The following is a 22,590-nucleotide window of genomic DNA, read 5'->3' on the forward strand; positions in this document are numbered from 1 at the left end:
AATAAAATTGATTCTGGGGGAAACAGAATTTGTCAGAAATATGGGGTGGAGGGATGATGCAGAGAGTGGTGCGAGGACAATAGCTTTGGTTTTCTCAGTGTTTAATTGGAAGAAATTATTGTTTTCACCAATAGACCTTTTAAGGGAATGGAGTTGTCACATTGTTGTTCCAAACAGAAAAATAGTAGCTCTTTGATCCGATTTGGTTCATTATGTGGGTGACACAGTGGTTGCAGGTTCAATTCCGGCCTTGGGTGACTGAAGAGCTTGAATATTCTCCGTGTCTGCATGGGTTTCTTCAGAGTGCTCCAGTTCCCTCCCACAGAGGTACAGGCTAGGTGGATTGGCCATGGTAAATGCGCAGGGATTTGGAGATAGGATGGAGCTGAGGGCATGGGTGGGATGCCCTTTTAGAGAGTCAGTGCAGACTCAATGGGCAGCATGGCTTCTTTCTGCAATGTTGGGGTTCTATGATTCCATAGTATGTAACTCACAGATAAAATATTATGTAGACCAGTGACCCATTTACATCCTGTTGTGTGTGTGTGTGAGTTAAATAATTGAAGGAGAACCATAAATGGATGGCAGGCAGATCAGTCTCCAACATATTAAATATCATTCTGATAAAACATGAACCACAAGAAACATTGGATGGAATATTAATTGTTGTGGTAGGGGCCCATTCACAGTCTGGACAGCTGATACCAACCTCATTGTGAACACCTGCAGGAGCCTTGCTATGATTAAAAGCCAACCACTGTTGCCTGCTGTCTGGGTTTCTGAGTGCTCCACGGTGGATGCCCCACTCCTAAGAGGTATTGGTCAGTCAAAAGCCGGCAACTCTTCAGAATCAACAGCACCACTGGAAGCAGCGGCCAATGCCAGTACTTAATATACCCCAGGAGAAGGATTGACACTGGGGCCTCAAAAAACAAAGGCCATTCAGGTATGCTGGTAGGGGTGGGAGATGGTGGTCAGTGTGAAGGACAGGGGTGTCTTCCTGCAAGGACAGCCCTTGCCACCTTCAACTCCCTCCATTGGGCAAAACATAAGAACATAAGAAATAGGAGGAGGAGTAGGCCATCCAGCCCTTCGAGCCTGCCCCGCCATTCATTAAGATCATGGCTGATCTGTCGTGGCTCAGTTCCACATTCCCGCCCTCTCCCCATAACCCTTAATCCCCTCGCTTATCAAAAACCCATCAACCCGCGTCTTAAAAATATTTAGTGAGGCAGCCTCCACCACCTCAACGGGCAGAGAATTCCAGAGATTCACCACCCTTTGAGTGAAGAAGTTCCTCCTCAACTCTGTTCTAAACCGTCCCCCCCCCTTTATCTTGAGGCTGTGCCCCCTAGTCCTACTGTCCTTTCTGAGCAGGAAGAGTCTCTCCACCTCTATCCTATCCATCCCATTCATCATCTTATATGTCTCAATGAGATCCCCCCTCATTCTTCTAAACTCTAACGACTACAAGCCTTGTTTATTCAGCCTCTCCTCATAGTTCAACCCCCTCAACTCCGGAATCAGCCTAGTAAACCTCCTCTGCACTCCCTTCAAGGCCAAAATATCCTTGCGTAAGTACGGCGACCAAAACTGCACACAGTACTCCAGCTGCGGCCTCACCAATGCCCTATACAGCCGCAGCAAGACCTCCCTACTTTTATATTCAATCCCCCTCGCTATGAAGGCCAGCATCCCATTAGCCTTCCTGACCACCTGCTGCACCTGCAGGCTGGGTTTTTGCAACTCATGCACAAGGACCCCGAGGTCCCTCTGCACCGTCGCCTGCTGCAGTTTTTCGCCACGTAAGTAATAAAAAGGTATCCAAAAGAAGGGACTTCTCTGTTAGGTTACATGCTTGCCTGTCAGTCTATATGCAGTGGTTTGCCCGCATGATATGGCGTTTCTGCCATTAATACAATACCAGGGGTGGCAGGTTGAGGCCTTTAAGTGGCTGCTTAAGGGCTTCAGTTGGCCATGCAGGGGAAAGGCGATTCTCAAACAGGAGAATTCTGAGGAGTGAAGATGATAGTGGGCTCACAACTCCATGATACAGCCATGCCCGTGCCTCTCAACCTGCTTCTGGGTGGCAGGTAGGGGCAGCATAAGTGCAGAGGAAGTGCACTAAATTCCACCAATTAATTCTGTTTCTCTCCCAACAGATGCTGAGCATTGCCAGCAATTTCTATTTTCACTTGATGGAAAATAAGAATGGCATTTCAATACAAACTGCTGGTTTCAGATACACTTTAAGTTTAATGAGTTCAAGCTTCAGTGAAGAAGGATGTGTTCAGCAAGTTGCCATAGACGTGTACATTTTAAATACCAATTGCCACTGACTGTTGACACAAAAGAAGCACTGACCTTGGTCAACTGTATCTGCTGCTGGTACTGCTTCTGTTTTTCCAGGAACTGTTGGTGCTGCTGTTGAACAACCAGTTGTGCCAAGGCCTGTGTGCTTTGCGGGAGTGGCGCAGAGTGTGTTCGATTAAGTGGCCTGTGACGTGGCAACTTGTTTGCAGTTCTGAGTGTTGGTGATAATCTGTCCCCCGCTACTCCCAATGGAGAATGAGCATGAAGTGAAGCCACACCTAAAATCCAGCACAATGATTTAGTTAACAGTAGTTCGGATATGATACCTTACAAGTCATATTCCTCCATATCGGAGAACCAAATTGAATTCAGGGTTTATTTATAAATCACTTCAATTCACAATAGGTAATGGAAATATTTTCATAACAAATGTCCCCGGGAATTGCCTTGCCCCCAGATGCAAATTCCTTAGGGCAAAAAGTGTTCAGAGACTCATAATTCCAGTTCTTTCATCTTGTTAAATACTTTTGAATTTCCTACCCTAACAAATTTAGGGTATTTCAAGACTGCATAGGTCTGCATTCTTTAGGCACAGTGACCCAACCAGCAAACAGATGCAGACTGCTCAAGAAAATCAGCCTATTTTTATCTAAAAACCTTACACAGCTGTTTTAAATGACGTGTATATAAGTGTCATATATACTAAAACATAATGATATTATTGTCACCAAGATGTCTAAAATTTCAGGTGCGCTAAGGATATTGGTTGTAGAACAAATCTTAAAAATAAAAGTGAGAACAATTGCAAAGTAAATTATCTTCCAACTCCAGGAATCCATTATTTTGCTATCAGGAGACTTTGGGCCAATTAGCACTTAAATACTTGAGTGTAAATCGACACAAGTTCATCACTGTAGTATACAGAAAATTCATGAGAACTGATCCTTTTACTGAGCAAGCTCACTGAGCAGCAAAGGGATTCATCAGAAAAGTCTCAGGATCGTGGAACAATGAGCACAGAAGACCACTTAGTCCCAGGTGTTTGTGACACTCTTTGAAAGTTGTCAAATAAGTTGCACTCCCCTGCTCGTTCCTCATAGCCCCACAAATCCCCGTGCCCACTCAGTATAATGAGAACTGGAGTGTTTTATTGGTTTGGTTTGATGTTTGAAGTTTTCTTTACAATTTTGTCTCCTTTGTTGCATTATCCCTTTATGGGCTACTGTCTTTTTGCCCCAATTTGTTAATTTAGTGATCCTTCAGCCGAGCAAGAGATCAGTGACTTCTTCATTCCATCAGCCTTTGACCCTTCAGCCCCTCAACCTTGGACCATGCAGCCCATCTACCTCAGAGAAATTCATGAAGAAGCACTTGTCAGTATGGAAGATCCTGAGTGGCCCCATGATTCAGTGACTACTCTTTGCAAGATTCCCTATCAGTTGCTCAAACAACATGGGAAGTCCTCTTCCTCAAGGACTAAAGGAAGTGACCTCACTACCTAATTAGCAATCCAGGACAGAGGTTACAGGGGAAGTCAGCAGCCATAGGGTCATCCGGAGAACTTGGCTGTAGTGCCACAAGTCCATCAATGGTCTTCTCTGCCCTGAAAGGATGAGTGCCATGTTCTTTAGGAGTCATCAACTGGAGAAATGTGATAGTGTGGATGATCGGGGGAGGAACCCACCCGATGATTGGAAATGTGTTGTGGCTGCAACATCCCCAGTGCTGCCCAATGCAATTCCCTTTCAGGCCTGTCTCAATTGATCCCCCTTCCAAATAATCCACAGATCAATCCTCAAAGGCCATGGCTCCTCAATGACTCTTCCTTTGTGCTAGTTGCTCACCCAGCACTGCATTGGACAAGTTGTCTGATTCCATGGCTTACTTTTGCAACAATGGCCTCTACGGCTGCTTTTAAAAACCTGCCAAGGCTCCAATGCACTCCTCGCAAATGTGGAGGAGCAAAAAAACATCCGGTCTATTAGATGATGGAAGGCAACCAAAATATGAGCCTATTAATATGACCGTTTGCAGACAAATTGGGGAATCTTCTAGAATCCCATGGGTGATATGTCAGTATAGGTTCTCTCTGTTGAATCCCAGCATAAAAAGTGTGGATTTATCCATTCAAGCCTAACAACCATTTCAATGGAAATTGTACTTTTCTTGCAGAAGTGTCAGTGAAGGGTTAACTCTGTCCCACCTGTTATCTATTTCATAGATTTTACATAGAACCATAAAATTTTATAGTGCAGAAAAGGCCATTTGGCCCATCGATCTGCACTGACTTTCCAAAACAGCATCCCAACCCAGGCCTCCCATCCACCCTATTTTGCAAATTCAGCACTGGATATCTGGGCACATATTGACAATCTGCTACTTTACACTTCCCAGCTGCATTTATACAAGTATTCCTGCCTTCCTTTAACAGTGTTAAATAATTTCTTCGGGTTCTCGCTGTGTTCCCTACTACCCATTTTCTACTGCCACTGCTGTTCAAGCTGTACATAGAGGTTTATTTTGGTTTCCAAGATAAGGCCTCATACATTACTGACAATTAAACCTGTTCCATAAATTAGCAAGATATGGTAAATAATCGATCCTCCCCTTTCTGGAAAGGCACATAGATCAAACTGACAAAATACAAATGACAGTGAAATAAGAATTGTCACTTGAGAAAACAGAAATGAAGTACTGAACAAACCCCACACCAGCCATTCTGGGTGGTGAAGGTACGGACTCCGATATGGAAACAGAAGAGACCCCTGCCCCTACTGAAGTGAGACATCAAGCAGAGCCAGGGTCAGTGGCTTTATGTCACTCTCTTTGGAAGTGAAGGTCTCCCATCTGCTTCACACCCCCGATCCAGTCTTGCCTCCAGCTGACCCCATACTGATCGCTAAGCAATGGATAAGACAGTACCCCCACATCCCCTGCCCCATCCCTGTGGCAGGGTTGCAGGGGAAGAAACAGACTTGAGGGGTTCATTAATTGATCTCCCCATGCACCTCATTGAATATGAACTCCCTTATTAGGAGAATGGAGGTTCATCCAATAGGGAAGGAGCATTGAGGGGTTTAAACCAGCAGGCTCCACTCAGGCTGGCAATCAAAAAGCACAGGACTGTTTTGAACTTTGTTACCGTTGAACAGCATTTAAATCTCACTGTAAATAAATGGTGATTGGTGATGGAAGACTGGCCTTAGTAAGATTACTACAAATTACTGAATTCAATGTTAGAAGGTGAAATAAAGAAATATTGGATAGAGAGAAAGAGTAAAAGTGACAGAGGAAAGAAAAAGAAAATATATGAAAAAAACTCAAACTATAAGTAAATACTAAAGAAATGAGACTTCACATTTGGAGGGTTAATATTCAGTGTCAGAGAGTTTATTTGGCTGTAATCAAGACTTATCGCATTGTTAAAAGGATACTTTGAGCGGAATAGATAGCCCTAGCTTTTATTATGCATTTAGTCCTTATTTATGAGATATGCACAGGAACTGCAAGCCATGCAATATATTTGATTCTTAAGCCAAACAATCAAAATGACATTTTTGTGCAGTTTTTGGGGGAGTGCAGCATTTCAAAAAAACACCTTTTGGATTCGAGTATGTAATTGCACTCATGTAGCTGCCAGATGTTGTTGTCCAATTTCTCCATTTAAAAAAAAGATGCACATTGATCACCTTACGATTATTATCACCACAAAATCAAGCCGTATAAATCCAATTATTTTGCACCATCATTTGAGTCCTGAAGAGCTGATTTGCAACCCCTCGCCACAGATTCTGTTAGCTGTTCTTCTTAAAGATTAGCTAGATAGCAGAAAGATGGCTATGCCACTATTAGAAACAAATATATCAAAATCTATCAACAGGAGGGACATACTGTATCTGATTAGTGAATTCCATGGCTGCAGCAAGATTATTTCCATATTAAACACTTTGGCAACTGTTTCATGAAAGAAGTCCATTGCACATTATGTTATTGATTGACAGTGTGCATGTAAGAGAGCATTTCTATTCATTTCTTCTGACTGGTGCTTTAAAGAAAATAATACTTTGATCTTATATCCAGTGATGCCAAAACAAAAATTAAAAACTGATGTCAAATCTTTGTTTGAACCAGTATTTATAGAGACAGTCTTTTCAGTTAGTTTCAGATTTTTTTAATGACAGTAATCACTTAAAAAAAAAAGTTTGGATAAAACCAAATGCAGGCTTGAGTACTTAAAGCTGTTCTACAAATACTCACTACCACCATAGCTTTGATTTGAGTGATGTGTTTATAGAGGAAGGGTATAAATATACTGCAGGGGCTTCCATATCATGAGTGAAGTGTTCTATTGAAATGAGAGGTTAAAGATGTCAAGGCTGATTTCCAAGTCCATATGCTGGAAAACAATTAGACAAAGCCTTTCTCTCTCCCTTGTCCAATTTATGTTAAATATCAGTTTTTGATCAAGCCATATTTTAGTATGGTGGGATTCTCACCTTCAGTTGAAACCTCTAAATGTTCATGCATCCAAATTGCCTTCTAGCTGAATTTTCCCAGCTTACTGGAGTCAAGCTGGGAGGTGGGAGGGTTGGAAATATGGCAGGTAAGGAGCCAGGAGGGGAGGCCAACATTTTTCTGCTGCCATTACATATTACCACCAGAAAGCTTAGCAGCATGACTGTCCTTGAGCCATTTAAATAGCCAATTAAGGACCACCTCCCCTGCTTTGGCATTTTGCCACTGGGCATTGCCCTGGCACCCTGCTAGCCTCTTTCGCCAGTCCTTTGCAACCACAGCACCCACAAATGACCAGCTCTTCATGGATCCCTTGCCATTGAGCTTTCCGCATCCAGGGAACTGCAGTCTCAGAAATGGCTGCCATTAGCAGTGCTGTTACCGATCGGGTTGACAGCACTCCTTTGGGCTACTGCCCGGAAGATAGCTTCTTAATTGTTTCCCACTGACAAAATGTCACCCTGGGGTCTTGCTGCTACCAGAGTGGGGCAGGCCCCCACTTTCAGCTCTGAAATCAGAACTACAATATCCGTCATTAAATTAAGCCACTGGTGACTTTTCTGTTAGGCTAAGCTATTAATGACTGTGCACTTACAAAATGAGCAGTGCTAGGAGGAAAACTTTGATCCTTTGAGATTGCAGTTTCTTATTTGGGGAGGCAATGACCTAGTCATATTGTCGCTGCACCAATAATCCAGAGACCCATGGGATCTGAGTTCACTGTGGCACAGGGTGAAATTCAATTAAAATAACTTGGGAATTAAATGTCTAATGTTGACCATGAAACCATTGCTGATTGTCATAAAAACCGAACTGGTTCATTAATATCCTATAAGGAAGAAAATCTGGGTCCATACTTGGTCAGGCCACATGTGGCTCCAGATCCACCACAATGCGGCTGACTCTAAACTGGCCTCAGGAATGGGCAATAAATCCTGGCCCAGCCAGCGATGCCCACATCCCATGAGCAAATTAAAAATAAACTTGGGTTATAGTTATCTGCTTTAGTTTTTCTGTATTTTCCATCTGTTAGATGACTTTAAATTGGAATTTTAGCCACTGCAACCAAAATTCAATTAGAGTCTTCAGGGTGTTCCTCTATCTTTGTCTACTTACTCTAAAGAATGAATTGAATAACTAAGGAGAAATGAGACACTGACTTTTATCAGTAAAATAGGCTAACTAAGCATCAGTGTCTCTAAACTGAATATGACTGAGGGAATGTTGTCTTCACAGGGGAGGCAATACCATGTATATGCCAAATTCCTTAAATTGTCCTCAGATAAGATTCTTGACACAGATCATTTTGTTAGTGACTACAGCTGACCAAAGCCATGGAATTTTAATTTCTCTAGATCAGTTCAAGCTGCACGAGGTGAAATATACCAAATTGGTCAACCAGCAATGCATCAATGCTTGCATCACTTGATAGAAATAGTCTGTTCAATGGAAAGCCAGCAACGATATCAGGGTCATTACACTCACTCTCCTTAAACCATCAGGAATGTTCTATTCTTGTTTTTGGCTGTTGTGTTTTGTGTTTTCATCCATTTTACCATGGAGAGGATGTAGGTATGATTAACACTGAGATTTTGGCCTTGTGTAAAAGAAAGCTCAAGTAAAGTAAAAGTTCATTTTATATCCATTTGACGCAGCTATTAGGCAAAGAGTGGATTGACTTGTTAAAGAATTGAAAATGGTTCCCCTGATAATCAAGGACAAGAGGGATGATATTTCAAAGAGGAGAACGTGGTAGCAGGTTTAATTGTTAGCTCTTCTAACTGGGTGGGGGGGGTGGTCAGAGAATAGGAAAAAGGGCCTACATACTGGGGGTCAGTTGCTGACGCTGACAGAACACATTTGGGGACAAATGTGAATACAACTGTTGTTCCGCAGTGATCTGATTGGATACAATGCTTAATATGAGATCTGACCAAAACATTGTAGATTTTAATCATGATCTCCTCTATTGACTTCACTAGGTTGTTCTCATTCTATTTTGTTGAATGCCATGCTGCAATAATTGGAGATTTTAATCTGCAAAAATTCAGAGATCTCCCAACTTCATTCTTCACTGTTTTAGTACCATTCATGGAACATTTCTATCATCCAATTTTTCTTCCTCAGTGTAATATCTTACATTTATCTGCATTGAGTTTTATTTGCCATTCTTCTGTCCATATTTGGTCCAACTCATTTTGTGACTTCCCAACTGTATCTTACGATTCCACTTCCCCAATAATTTACTACCATCTGCAATTTGCAATGAATTTCTGAATCTAAAATTTGGAAATATTAACTGTTCGAGGACTAAGGCCCACGATCAACTTCCCTTTCCGTTAACCCTCTACAACCCCCACCACCAACCAATGGATTCAATCAGTGCTGCTTTCACCATGGGATGACACCCCCAACAAGTCTACACTGTTTACTACTTTTCAAACTTTGAGAGCAAGGTAAAAGAAATGTTCTCATTGAAACCGAACCTACAAATCTTTTGGCAGGAATAGGATTCCTCTCAGGACTTAAGTTGCTCCATTTCAGCTGAACGAGAAAACATTCATGGTCTGGTATGCAGTTCTTCACTTGCCTGACACATGCACCTTGTCCCTTGGATTGACAGACTGCTGGGTTTTGCCCTTTCACCATCATTTTACTCATACTGTTGATGCATGAGTATGTATCGAGGAACCAATCATGAGCTGATGTTTGTGGTTTGAATGAAGTTCACAAAGTATCCATTGCCGTTCTTGCCATATTTAATATAAAATTCACAGATAAAGGAGGGAAAATCCTCATCCCTCAAACAAAAACAGAAAACGCTGGAAAATCTCAGCAGGTCTGACAGCCTCTGTGGAGAGAGAACAGAGCTAACATTAAAGGTTAGGCCTCCTAACTTGAAACATTGGCTCTCTTCTCTCTCCACAGATGCCATCAACCTGCTGAGATTTTTCATCATTTCCTGTTTTTGTTTCAGATTCCAGCATCTACAATATTTTGCCTTTATCTCATGCCATAGAATTGGAATGGAATCGATATAGATAGAATTGAGTTGTTCTCCGAGAACTTTGGCAACTTGAACACTGGAGATCAATGTTGCTCTTCTTCTTCCTCCTCTTTGTGCTGTGTTTCTTTCTCTACTCCCTGCTTCACTTCTTGGAGCTGGTTCCTAAATATCAAGAGGCTATGTCACATGCACAGGACAACCACAAATCAGGATACACGCTCAGCACTGTCTTATAAAGCTCTTCCCAAATGGTTCATGCTGAGTTGACACTGAGCACGCTGACTTCCTGCTCAGTTATGTTTGTGGTCATGACATAGAGCTACAATGGTTTCATGACTGAACATTTGTACAACCAGATTCCTAAGAAGTCTGAAGTGATAGCCATTGTCAGTCCATTACCTGATGACCTGGTTGAAATAAAGGTAGTAAGAAGTCTCACAACACCAGGTTAAAGTCCAACCAATTTATTTGATAGTAAACTCACAAGCTTTCGGGGTTTGCCGCTTCGTCAGGTGAATGGAAAGTTCTGGCCTCAGACAGAGCATATAACAGCACAGACAGTTTACAGATTACTGATTAGAATGCAAGTCTTTACGACTAACCTGCTATTCAAGTCTTAAAGGTGAAGACAATGTGAGTAGAAAGAACATTTGGCATCGGTTAAAGTGATGCGTATTGTCTCCAGACAGTACAGTAAGTGAGGTTTTGTAAACCCAGCAAGCCATGGGGGTTACAGGTGGTGCGACATGAACCCAAGATCCCTGTTGAGACTGTTCTCATCTGTGCGGAACTTGGCTATCAGTCTCTGCTCAGCGACTCTGCGCTGTCGTGTATCATGAAGGCCGCCTTGGAGAATGCTTACCCGAAGGTCAGAGGCCAAATGCCCGTGACCACTGAAGTGTTCACCAACAGGAAGGGAACAGTTTTGCCTGGTGATTGTCAAGTGATGTTCATTTATTGTTGTCATAGCGTCTGCATGGTCTCCCCAATGTACCATGCTTCGGGACATCCTTTCCTGCAGCATATCAGGTAGACAACGTTGGCCGAGTTGCAAGCATATATGCCATGTACCTGGTGGATGGTATTCTCATGTGAGATGATGTCATCCATGTCAATGATCCGGCATGTCTTGCAGAGGTTGCTGTGGCACGGTTGTGTGGTATTGTGGTCACTATTCTCCTGAAGGCTGGGTAGTTTGCTGTGAACAATGGTCTGTTTGAGGTTGTGCAGTTGTTTGAAGGCAAGAAGTGGGGGTGTGGGGATGGCCCTGGCAAGATGTTCGTCTTCATCAATGATATGTTGAAGACTCTGGAGAAGATGTTGTAGCTTCTCCGCTCTGGGGAAGTACTGGACGATGAACTGGCAGTTGTCAGCAATGAGTACTGAGGCAGTTGCAGCAATGCCATCGTCATGGGGATGTTGGTGTAGAGCGCCGAGACATCCATTGCGACGAGGAGCGTCCCTGGTTCAACTGCTCCACGTGTGCTGAGTTTCCGTAGGAAGTCCGTAGTGTCGCGACAAAAGCTGGAGGTTCTTTCTACAATGGGTTTCAGGATGCCCTCAACATAGCTGGAGAGGTTTTCACACAGGGTCCCATTGCCCGATACAATGGGATGGCCAGGTCTGTTTGCCTTGTGTATCTTTGTGAGGCAGTAGAGATCTCCAATGTGGGGAGTATGTGGAATGAGAGCACGGAGGGTGCTCTGAAGGTCTGGATCAAAGGTCTTGATCAAAGTGTTGAGTTGACGGGTATGCTCTTTGGTCGGATTTGCAGGAAACTGTCTGTAGTGTTCCTCATTGTTCAGTTGTCGGTACACTTCTTTACAGTAATCTGTTCTCTTCAGTATGACGATGGCCCCTCCTTCGTCTGCTGGTTTGATGACAATGTTGCAGTTGGTCTTGAGAACGTGGATGGCGTTGCGTTGCGCTTGGGTAATGTTCAGGGCTGTCTTGTGAGTGCAGCTGATGAATCTGGTGTTAGCGCACCTCCTAATGGCTTGGGCATGCATGTCCAGTTGAGGGCAGCAGCCTTCCGGAGGAATCCAATTGGACTCCTTCCTCTTCGGTTGCTGCACTGCGGATCTCTGGCTGTCTCATTGCGTTTGCTGTTGGCCTCTTGGGTTTGTGGAAAAACTCCCGCAGCCTCATTCGCCTGATGAATTCCTCTGTGCCTGCTGCGAGACTGATGGGGTCCATTTTGGTGGTGGGGCAGAAATTGAGCCCTCGGCTGAGAACTTCAATTTCATCTGGTTGAAGTGTGTAGTCCAACAAGTTCACAGTTGACACATCATGAAATAAAGGTGGTATAGAAAGGACTGGCACAGGATAAATGATTTTCAACTGCTGCTAGAAGCCAGGCACAGATATTGTCTGTGACGCGGGTGAAGTTGAGGTATGAGAAAGGCTCACCCTGAAGGTGTGCAGTGGACCTGGCCTCCTTACATTGGTGTCGGCATCCCATTTTATTTCCCCAACTGCACCTGCTCTCTTCCAGCTATCTTGGCTGTTGACTCTTTTCCTCCCAGGACTACAATATAACGGGTTACAAAACAATCAAAGAACATAAGAACATAAGAAATAGGAGCAGGAGTAGGCCATCTAGCCTTTCGAGCCTGCCCCGCCATTCAATAAGATCATGGCTGATCTGACGTGGCTCAGTTCCACAATCCCGCCCTCTGCCCATAACCCTTAATCCCCTTGCCTATCAAAAACCCATCTACCCGCGTTGTAAATATATTTAGTGAGGCAGCCTCCACCACTTCAACGGGCAGAGAATTCCAGAGATTCAACACCCTTTGAGTGAAGAAGTTCCTCCTCAACTCTGCTCTAAACCGCACCCCCCCCCCCCCTTTATCTTGAGGCTGTGCCCTCTAGCCCTACTGTCCTTTCTGAGCGGCAAGAGCCTCTCCACCTCTATCCTATCCATCCCATTCATCATCTTATATGTCTCAATGAGATCTCCCCTCATTCTTCTAAACTCTAATGAGTACAAGCCTAGTTTATTCAGCCTCTCCTCATACTTGAACCCCCTCAACCCTGGTATCAGCCTAGTAAACCTCCTCTGCACTCCCTCCAAGGCCAAAATATCCTTGCGCAAGTGCGGCGACCAAAACTGCACACAGTACTCCAGCTGCGGCCTCACCAGTGCCCTGTACAGTTGCAGCAAGACCTCCCTACTTTTATATTCAATCCCCCTCGCTACGAAGGACAGCATCCCATTTGCCTTCCTGTTCACCTGCTGCACCTGTAGGCTGGGTTTTTACGACTCATGCACAAGGACACCCAGGTCCCTCTGCACCGTAGCATGCTGCAGCTTTTCACCCTTTAAATAGTAGTCCCTCCTACTATTATTTCTGCCAAAGTGGATAACCTCACACTTGCCAACATCGTATTCCATCTGCCAGGTCCTCGCCCACTCGCTCAGCCTATCTAGATCCCTCTGCAGACTTTCTACACCCTCCGCACAATTTGTTTTTCCACTTATCTTTGTGTCATCAGCAACTTATCTTTGTGTCATCAGCATTTAGCATTTCATTAAAGCAAGTGAGAGGGTAGAAATCTCATTGGCAGGTGACAGTTTTGAAACATATTAATTCTGAATGAAATAAATGATTCCAACTTGTACAGAAATCCCTTGTGTAAAATTAATTTACACGTGGACATAATCAATCTCAGCAAAGTACAAACTCAGTTAAAATCCAAAGTTTCAGTTACAAATTCAACTCACCAGTTGTGAGGGGACTCTGTTTCCGAGCTTGTTCCATCAGAAGTACGTGCTGTAGTAGGGCATGATGGGTGCTGTTAACCTTCCCATCAAAAGGAGCAGGTGGCAAGTAAGCAGATAAGGGAATGCTTCCTCTGAACTGTCCAGTAAGGGCTGTTCCTTGATTCATTCCCTGAATGGCATGTCTGTCGGCAACTTGGTTTGCTGTTGAGGCCTACAACAAAATGTTTATTTTAAAATTAATATTTAAGTTGCAATGTACATCTTGAGCGCTGCTTCAGAGTTTGTTTTTCTTTGCCAGTGCAATAATGACTTTTAGATCCCCAAGCATTCATTCTACCATCCCCCCCACCCACCAATTCCTCTATCATGTAAACAGGTTAGGGGAGGAATGTGCGTTCTTGGGCTCCCTTCAGAATTTCACCCTTAAAAACTTGATGGCAAAACCATTTGGGGCTTTTTGATAGGCCAAAAACCATACTCCAACTGAGGCAATCATTCCCAAACAAGAGTGATTACCATGTGACTTCAGGCTTCTTTCGGCATCAAAGCCGGTGAAATTTGTATTTGCTTCCGGCCTAGAAAGACCTCTGGCAGAATGATGGTTGGCCAATCTCTCTTGCAAGGCTAGACGGAGCAGCCTCTGTATAGGCCCATATAAATACCAGTGGATAGCCCATGAATGGCCCTTTGGGACCAGGGCACTTTTATATATGTGAAGAGGGGTTCCATTGCTCCAAACACAGACACAATACATAAATATATTCAGTGATTTATACTGAAAAGTCAAAAGTATTTCTATTTAACAGAGAGCCTGAAAATTCCTGGGCTGTAGTCTCAGCAATTGGATCAGATCAACACCATTTGGTAATCTCCTATGCTGACTGGAATATGGAAAATAGTGTGACTTTATCTCATTGCACTAAGGCAATTGATGTCCAGGTCAATGCAGGCACATCTTGTGCACTACACACATCCTGGGAAACTACAGATGCAATCTCACAGCCATGATGGGATAGGAGGGAATATAGGGAATCTGCAGCCTTCAGCAGCTCCTTTCCAAGGAGCTGCACTAAACACTGCAAGAAATGTTGGGGGTGATTCTCCAAGCCTGCTGTTCTGCTTGAGCATCATTTAGTGTGTCTCCGGGGCCATGATTTCTGGCTTCGTCAGCTCTGCACCAGAAATCAGTGCAGAGCTGATTGAAATATTGAAATTGACTGAAGTCTCCAGGACCACTAGCTACTCAGTTTCCCCCACCGCTCCCACCCTCGCTAGGTGTGGCTCACTCCAGTGGGGTTTACAACAACTCCCCACTAACAAGGAACTGGCAGTCAACCCCGCTGGAGGGAACAGAGGCCATGAGGGCGCCCAGGAGGTTCGGGGTAATGGGTGATGCCCCTTGAGCACTGACAGCTTGACACCCTGGCAGTGCCCAAGGGGCACCAGGACACTGCTGAAGGGGGCGGGGGTCCCGCTGCCACTCTGTAGTCAGGATGGGTGGCAGGGGGAGGGAAGGGGTTGATTGGGGCTTGCCATCAGGGTTGGGGGCCTGCTGGGGGGCAGAGTCGGGGATGGGCTCAGAAAGATCGGGGCTGGCCCGGAGACATCCAGCAGCTCAGCGACAAGAGGTTGGTGGCTTGGAGGGGCATCGGAAAGCCAACAGTACGGGGTTACTGTACATGCACAGGTCTCTGCTCTGACAGATGGATGCATGTGCAGAGGCCCGCTGAGCACGATGCTGCTGGTCTTTCCAGAGAGAATAGGCCCCACACCTGGATTTTCTGTGTGAATTTCCCTGAGGCACTCTGTAATGCACAGAGTGTTGGGGATTCATTCTGAAAATCCCACTAAAAAACTAGCTGGAGTTACTCCAGTTTTTACGTGAATTTGGCACTTAGAGTTTTTTTGGGAGAACCGATCCCACTAATTTTATGAAATCTTTGGAGTCTGATCATTTCCATGTCCCAAAGTGGACATCCCACTCCCAGGATACCACCTCCTTTACTTGGTTGTGTTCTGGCTTTGGTGGGGAAACACAGTAAAAAGTCTGACAACACCAGGTTTAAGTCCAACCTGATGAAGAGGGAAACCTTGAAAGCTAGTGAGTTTACTATCAAATAAATCGGTTGGACTTAAACCTGGTGTTGTCAGACTTTTTACTGTATTTACCCCAGTCCAACGCCGGCATATCTACATCATGACTACTTTAGTGGGGAACCCACACATTGACTGAAATTTTCCAGTCAGTGTTTGGGCCCATTCACCTGAACTGGACATAGCTTTTGTTTCTTTATTACACCCATTACCGCTCCTTTTTTTGCTTTAGCACCATTAAAGATTTGTCATTTAATCTCTCCTGTCCTGTGACCCCATCACAGACTTTCCTCTTTGGTCTTCCCTCCTCCTCCTTCCTTTCATTTGTTCAAAGCCTATTACTTTGCTATCTTTCCTTAATTCTGATGAGGGGGTCATTGACCTGAAATGTTAACTGTATTTCTCTCCACAGATGTTGCTGACCTGCTGGGTGTTTCCAGCATTATCTATTTTTATTCCTGATATTCACCCTTTGATTTGATTTTGTTGTTACATGTATTAGATCAGTGTAAGAGGATTGGAAATGGAAGATGGAATTTCTGATTGGACCAAGGGAGAAAAATAAATAGCATAAAGATGTAGAAAAAGAAACCAGGGAAAATTTTCAATATTCACTTCCTTGCTGGACGTCTCATAGCCACAACATTCATGAAGTATTCTATACCTGTCCAAGGTAGGAAAATTTAAATTTCCTGCCCTGGTTATTTTGACTGGCCTGTATGTACTTCCAGGGCAGGTTCCTGCCTCGTGTGCCATAGCATCAGAAAGCAGACAGAAAACTGTAGAGCGGCTGAAAGCACAGCTAAGGAAATTAGCCTCTATAAATCGGAGTATCGAGTATAAAAATTGGAATGTTATGGTAAGGTTATATAAGGCATTGGTGAGGCCAAATTTAGAATATTGTGTACAGTTTTGGTCACCTAGTTACAGGAAGGATGTAAATAAGGTTGAAAGAGTGCAGAGAAGGTTCACGAGGGTGTTGCCAGGACTTGAGAAGCTGAGTTACAGAGAGAGATTAAATAGGTTAGGACTTTATTCCCTGGAGCGTAGAAGAATGAGGGGAGATTTGATAGAGGTGTATAAGATTTTGATGGGTATAAATAGAGTGAATGCAAGCAGCTTTTTCCACTGAGGCTAGGGGAGAAAAAAAAACCCTAGGGGTTTCTAGGGGCATGGGTTAAGGGTGAAAGGAGAAAAGTTTAAAGGGAATATTAGCGGGGGGCTTCTTCATGCAGACAGTGGTGAGAGTGTGGAATGAGCTGCCAGATAAAGTGGTAAATGTGGGGTTACTTTTAACATTTAAGAAAAACTTGGATGGGTACATGGATGAGAGGGGTGTGGAGGGATATAGTCCAAGTGCAGGTCAGTGGGACTAGGCAAAAAATGATTTGGCACAGACAAGAAGGGGCCAAAAGGCCTGTTTCTGAGCTGTAATTTTCTATGGTTCTATGGATCTATGGAAATTAGTTGTAAGATCACTTTTGGTTGCTTGTCTTCAACCTGCAGCACCCCCCCCCACCAGGATCACTCTAGTCCTTGGGGTGCAGATCAAAATTGACAAAGCAGCAGATAAGAGAGCTAAGAGGATAGAAATGTTTTCTTGCTGACCATCATGACACTGCATCTAGTCCAGTAGGATGCCCTTTGAGCACCAGGAAATTTTAGGATTGTGCCATTGGTGAAGGCCTCACCATACTTCCTCATAACTGTATCTGGGAACTGAGTAGGTGCTATAAAGAAGAATATCACTTCCGTTATCTGAACAATTCTTTATTCATCTCAGGAGTCTCACTGAGTCCAAAATACTTTGGAAATTTGTCTGTGCAGTGGAGGAGCTAAAAATACATTTTGTTAAAAAAAGATCTCATTCCCTGGATTATTTCTAATACAAGTTGTTCAATTTAAAGAGCAAGTCTGTTCCCAGGCCTCCAATGGTTTTCTTTGAATCAGCCATGACACCAGCCCAGGAATTATTCTCTCTCAAGCCCTGTGGGCAAGCACCTGGTCTCCACTTGGTAATTCTTCCAACTGAGATTAAGATCTCAGATGTGTGTGGAACCACTGGCATGGATCCCATTACTCTGTGGCCTCATACCAGAGCTGAAATTTTTGTTTAAAGTATGATAACAGGACTATAATGGCTGGCCACACTGCTGCGGGTCATATAGGATTATTTATGTACTTCAACCAACGTTACAGATTAGAGAGATTAAGTAATCCTTTGGCCTATAATTATTACATACGTTTATGTGGGAGGAAGCAGATGAGGCAGCTGGAGCTGGGAGACCCAGAGTAATGTTGGGTAAAGATGGTGACGTGTAGAGATTTAGTGCATTCATTGATCCGTTCCAATTCAGAATCCTGTGATGTGGCAGCAACTGCTGATAAGAAGAAGAACTGTCAGAATTGACTCATCATATACATTCCTCGGTATTTAAACTTGATTTTGTTTAAGACTTGGTTTAAGGCATACAATGGTGATCCAGTGGAATGGGAGATCATAGTGTTCGGAATCCAGATGCTGACCATCTTGTTTCCAATGCAATTGCTTTCAAGCTGTTTTTACAGGAGCTATATCATTTACCAAGAAGGGAATGCCAGTAAGACTTGAGAACAACAGAACAGGTTCATATGATGGACAGATTACAAGGCACCAAATGCATATTAAAATAAAATTGTCCAATTATTTTAAATGTAGATTCTTCAGGATGGATTTTTGATTTTTTTACCTGGGCATTGAGCAGAGAAACGTAGAACAGTTAAGCACAGGACAAGGCCATTTAGCCCATTGTACCTGTGATGACCAAAAAAGAGCTATCCAGTTTAATTTCGTTTTCCAACCCTTGGTTAGTGACTTTGTAGGTGACAGTACTTCAGAGGCATATCCACGTATTTTAAAATGTGACGAGGGTTTCTGCTTCTGCCATCTTAGGCAGTGGGTTCTTAACCCCCGCTGGGTGAAAAATAAATTATCCTCAACTCCCCTCTAATCCTTTTGCCAATAATTTTAATTCCTGGTTATTGACTTCTCTGCTAAGGGAAATTGGTCCTCCATATCCAATTATTCTAGGCCCCTCATCACTTTAGACACTTCAATTAAATGTCCCCTCAGCCTCCAGAGAAAATAACCCCAGCCAAAACTCTCAATTGCTGGCAACATCTTCATAAACCTCATCAGGACCCCATAGTCTGATCACATTCTTCCTGTAATGTGCTGACTGGAAGTCAATGCTGTACTCTTGCTAGTCTAACAGACTTGTCAGCAAAGTTAAAGCCCACCGAATAAGAAACAGTGGCAGGGTGGATTCAAAGTTGGCTGAGTGACAGAGAACAGCGTGTACTAGCGAACAGTTGTTTTTTGGACAGGAGGAAGGTATGTAATGGTGGTCCCCAGGGGTCAGTACAAAGATCACAGTTTTTCTTGATCTATATCAATGGCCTAGACATGTATATACAGGGCATGATTTTAAAATGACACAGAACTTGGAAGTGTTGTAAACAGTGAGGAGGATAGTGATAGATTTCAAGAGGAAATAGACAGGCTGGTGAAATGGATGGTCACAGGCATGTGTGGCATGGGGGTACAGCGGTTAGCACTGCTGCCTCACAGTGCCAGAAACTCAGAGTCAAGTCCGGCCTCAGGTCACTGTGTGGAGTTTGCACATTCTCCCTGTGTCTGCATGGGTTCCCTCTGGGTGCTTCGGTTTCCTCCCACAGTTCAAAGATGTGAAGGTTAGCTGATTGGCCACATTCAATTGCCCTTTAGTGTCAAGGGATTAACAGGGTAAATACATGGGGTTACTGGAATAGGGCCTGATGGGATTATTGTGTGCAGGCTTGAGGGGCAGAATGGCCTCCTTCTGTACCGTATGATTATAGGACAGAAAGACTTGGAGGTATATGAAGGTTGATGGTGGCAGGCCAAGTTGAGAAAACAGTAATAAAGCATACAGAATCCATGGCTTTATAAATAGAGAGAGTACAAAAGAAAGGAAGTTAGTGAAATTTTATGAAAAACTGGTTTGGCCTCAGCTGGAGTATTACAGCCAAATCTGAGTACCAGTGGAAGCATATGAAAGCATTAGAGAAAGAGTGCAGAAAAGATTTATAAGAATGGTTTAAGGATTGGTTAACAGGCAGAAAACAGAAAGAGTGTGGAAAAAAGGTACTGAAGTGGATGATAAGTCATGGTAGTATTGAATGGTAGAGCAGTCTCAATGGGCTGAATGGCGACTGCTCCTATGCTTCAATGTTCGTGTGATGACTGACAAGAAAACCAAAAGTTACATGAGAAAAACATTTTAAATAATGAGTGGTTAAATCTGGAATTCATCGCCTGATAGTGTGGTGGAAGCAAATTCAATCATGTCATAAGAACATAAGAAATAGGAGTAGGCCATCTAGCCCCTCAAGCCTGCTCTGCCATTCAATTGGATCATGGCTGATCTGATAGTGGTTCAGTTCCACTTACCCGCCTGCTCCCCACAACCCTTAATTCCCTTATTGATCAAAAATCTATCTGTGACTCAAACACATTTAACGAGGTAGCCTCTACTGCTTCAATGGGCAGAGAATTCCAAAGATTCACTACCCTCTGGGAGAAGAAGTTCCCCCTCAACTCTGTTCTAAATTGACTTCCCCATATTTTGAGGCTATGCCCCCTAGTTCTAGTTTCCTTTCTAAGTGGAAAGAAGTTCTCAACCTCTATCCTATCTAGCCCCTTCATTATCTTATATGTCTCTATAAGATTTCCTCTCAACCTTCTAAACTCCAATAAGTACAGGCCCAGTCCACTCAATCTCTCCTCATAAGCTAACCCCCTCATCTCCAGAATCAACCTGGTGAACCTTTTCTGTAGCCCCTCCAAAGCTAATATATCTTTTCCTAAATAAAGGGACCAAAGTTGTACACAGTACTCTAGGTGTGGCCTCACCAGTACCTTGTACAATTGCAGCAAGACCTCCCTGCTTTTATACTCCATCCCGCTCCCGATAAAGGCCAACATTCCATTTGCCTTCTTGATCACCTGCTGCACTGCAGACTGAGTTTTTGTGATTCATGCACAAGGACCCCTAGGTCCCTCTGCACAGTGGCAACTTGTAATTTTTCACCATTTAAATAATAGTCCATTTTACTATTATTCCTTCCGAAGTGGATAACCTCACACTTACCAATGTTATACTCCATCTGCCAGATCCTTGCCCACTCACTTAGCCAACCCAAATCTCTCTGTAGGCTTTCTATGTCCTCCATGCAATTTGTTTTCCCACTCACCTTTGTGTCATCCACAAACTTTGTTTAAGTCCTTGGCCATTTCCTCCCGCTCAAAAAAGACAGTAGGACTAGGGGGCACAGCCTCAAGATAAAGAGGGGGCGGTTTAGAACGGAGTTGAGGAGGAACTTCTTCACTCAAAGGGTGGTGAATATCTGGAATTCTCTGCCCGTTGAAGTGGTGGAGGCTGCCTCGCTAAATATTTTTAAGAAGCGGGTTGATGGGTTTTTGATAAGAGAGGGGATTAAGGGTTATGGGGAGAGGGCGGGAAAGTGGAACTGAGCCATGACAGATCAGCCATGATCTTATTGAATGGCGGGGCAGGCTCGAGGGGCCGGATGGCCTGCTCCTGCTCCTATTTCTTATGTTAAATCCCCCTTCTCATCTTCTAAGGGACCAACATTCACTTTAGCCACTCTTTTCCATTTTATATATTTGTAGAAGCTTTTACTATCAGTTTTTATAGTTTGTGCTAGTTTACTTTCGTAATCTATCTTTCCTTTCTTTATTGCTTTCTTAGTAGTTCTTTGCTGTTTTTTAAAGCTTTCCCAATCTTCTAGTTCCCCACTAATTTTGGCCACTCTGTATGCATTGGCTTTTAATTTGATATTCTCCTTTATTTCCTTAGTTATCCATGGCTGGTTATCCCTTTTTTTACATTCCTTTGTTTTCACTGGAATATATTTTTGCTGAGTACTGAGAACAATCTCCTTAAAAATCCTCCACTGTTCCTCAAATGTCCCACCAATTAGTCTGTGTTCCCAATCTACATTAGCCAACTCTGCCGTCATCCTATTGTACTCCTCCTTGTTCAAGCAGAGTACACTACTTTCTCACCCTCCATCTGTATTAGAAATTCAACCATATTGTGACCACTCATTCCAAGAGGATCCCTCACAAGGAGATCATTAATTTTACCTGTCTCATTGCACAGGACCAGATCCAAGATAGCTTGCTCCCTCGTAGGTTCTGTAACATATTGTTCGAGGATGTCATGAGGTTAACGGGCTAGGACTTGGGTGGGATTGTGGCAATGCAGATTTGATGGGCTGAATGGCCTCCTTCTGCACTGTAGGGGCTCTATGATTCTATGACATTCAAAAGAGAATTGAATAATCACCTGAAAAAAAAAATCAGGGACTCGGGGAAAAGACAGGGAGGAGGGAGAACAGAGCTGCCCTTGTGCCAAGTTAGCACAGACACAATGGGCTGAATGGTCTTCATCTAAATGGTAACCATTCTATGATTCTATTGTTTATACAGTTCTCATAGAGCCCCTTGTAAATGAATAAAAGCAAACATTCCCTATGATTTCTTAACCACATTATCTTCCTGTTGAGCTGTGGACATGCATACCAAGATCTTTCTCTACACTTCTCAGCATTCTGCTATTTACTGTATGTTCCTTGTCTTGTTTGTCTTCCCTAAATGCATTACTGTACATGTCCCCAGATTGAATTGCATTTGCTATTTTTCGGCCCATCTGGTCAGATCATTGATATCTTCCTGTAGCCTGAAAAACAACTGTTCATCTCTATTCTGTCACTCAGCCAACCTCAAATTCACCATCCCTTTTATCCTATGAGTTCAGCTTTTCTGACAAGCCTATTGAATGGCACTATATCAAGCACCTTTTGAAACTCCATGCACACCACATCAACT

General features: G+C 43.5%; 1 protein-coding gene across 2 annotated transcripts in view; it reads right to left on the reverse strand.

Annotated features, from left to right (window-relative positions):
• The window catches only part of LOC145355275 (histone deacetylase 9-like), a 781,248-nt gene that overhangs the window by 243,971 nt on the left and 514,687 nt on the right, over positions 1 to 22,590 (reverse strand). The window contains exons 11-13 of one of the 2 annotated variants that reach the window (XM_080207173.1): positions 17,900 to 18,034; positions 13,563 to 13,773; positions 2,365 to 2,591 (exon numbers count right to left, since the gene is read on the reverse strand). In XM_080207173.1, coding sequence (XP_080063299.1) covers positions 2,365 to 2,591; positions 13,563 to 13,773; positions 17,900 to 18,034 — 573 coding nt within the window. Of the gene's footprint in view, positions 1 to 2,364; positions 2,592 to 13,562; positions 13,774 to 17,899; positions 18,038 to 22,590 lie in introns of both variants that reach the window. The other variant, XM_080207182.1, reaches the window with a different exon arrangement.

The sequence above is a fragment of the Carcharhinus amblyrhynchos genome, chromosome 2 (assembly GCF_965287045.1).
Source record: "Carcharhinus amblyrhynchos chromosome 2, sCarAmb.v2.hapA, whole genome shotgun sequence".
Lineage (NCBI taxonomy): Eukaryota > Metazoa > Chordata > Chondrichthyes > Carcharhiniformes > Carcharhinidae > Carcharhinus > Carcharhinus amblyrhynchos.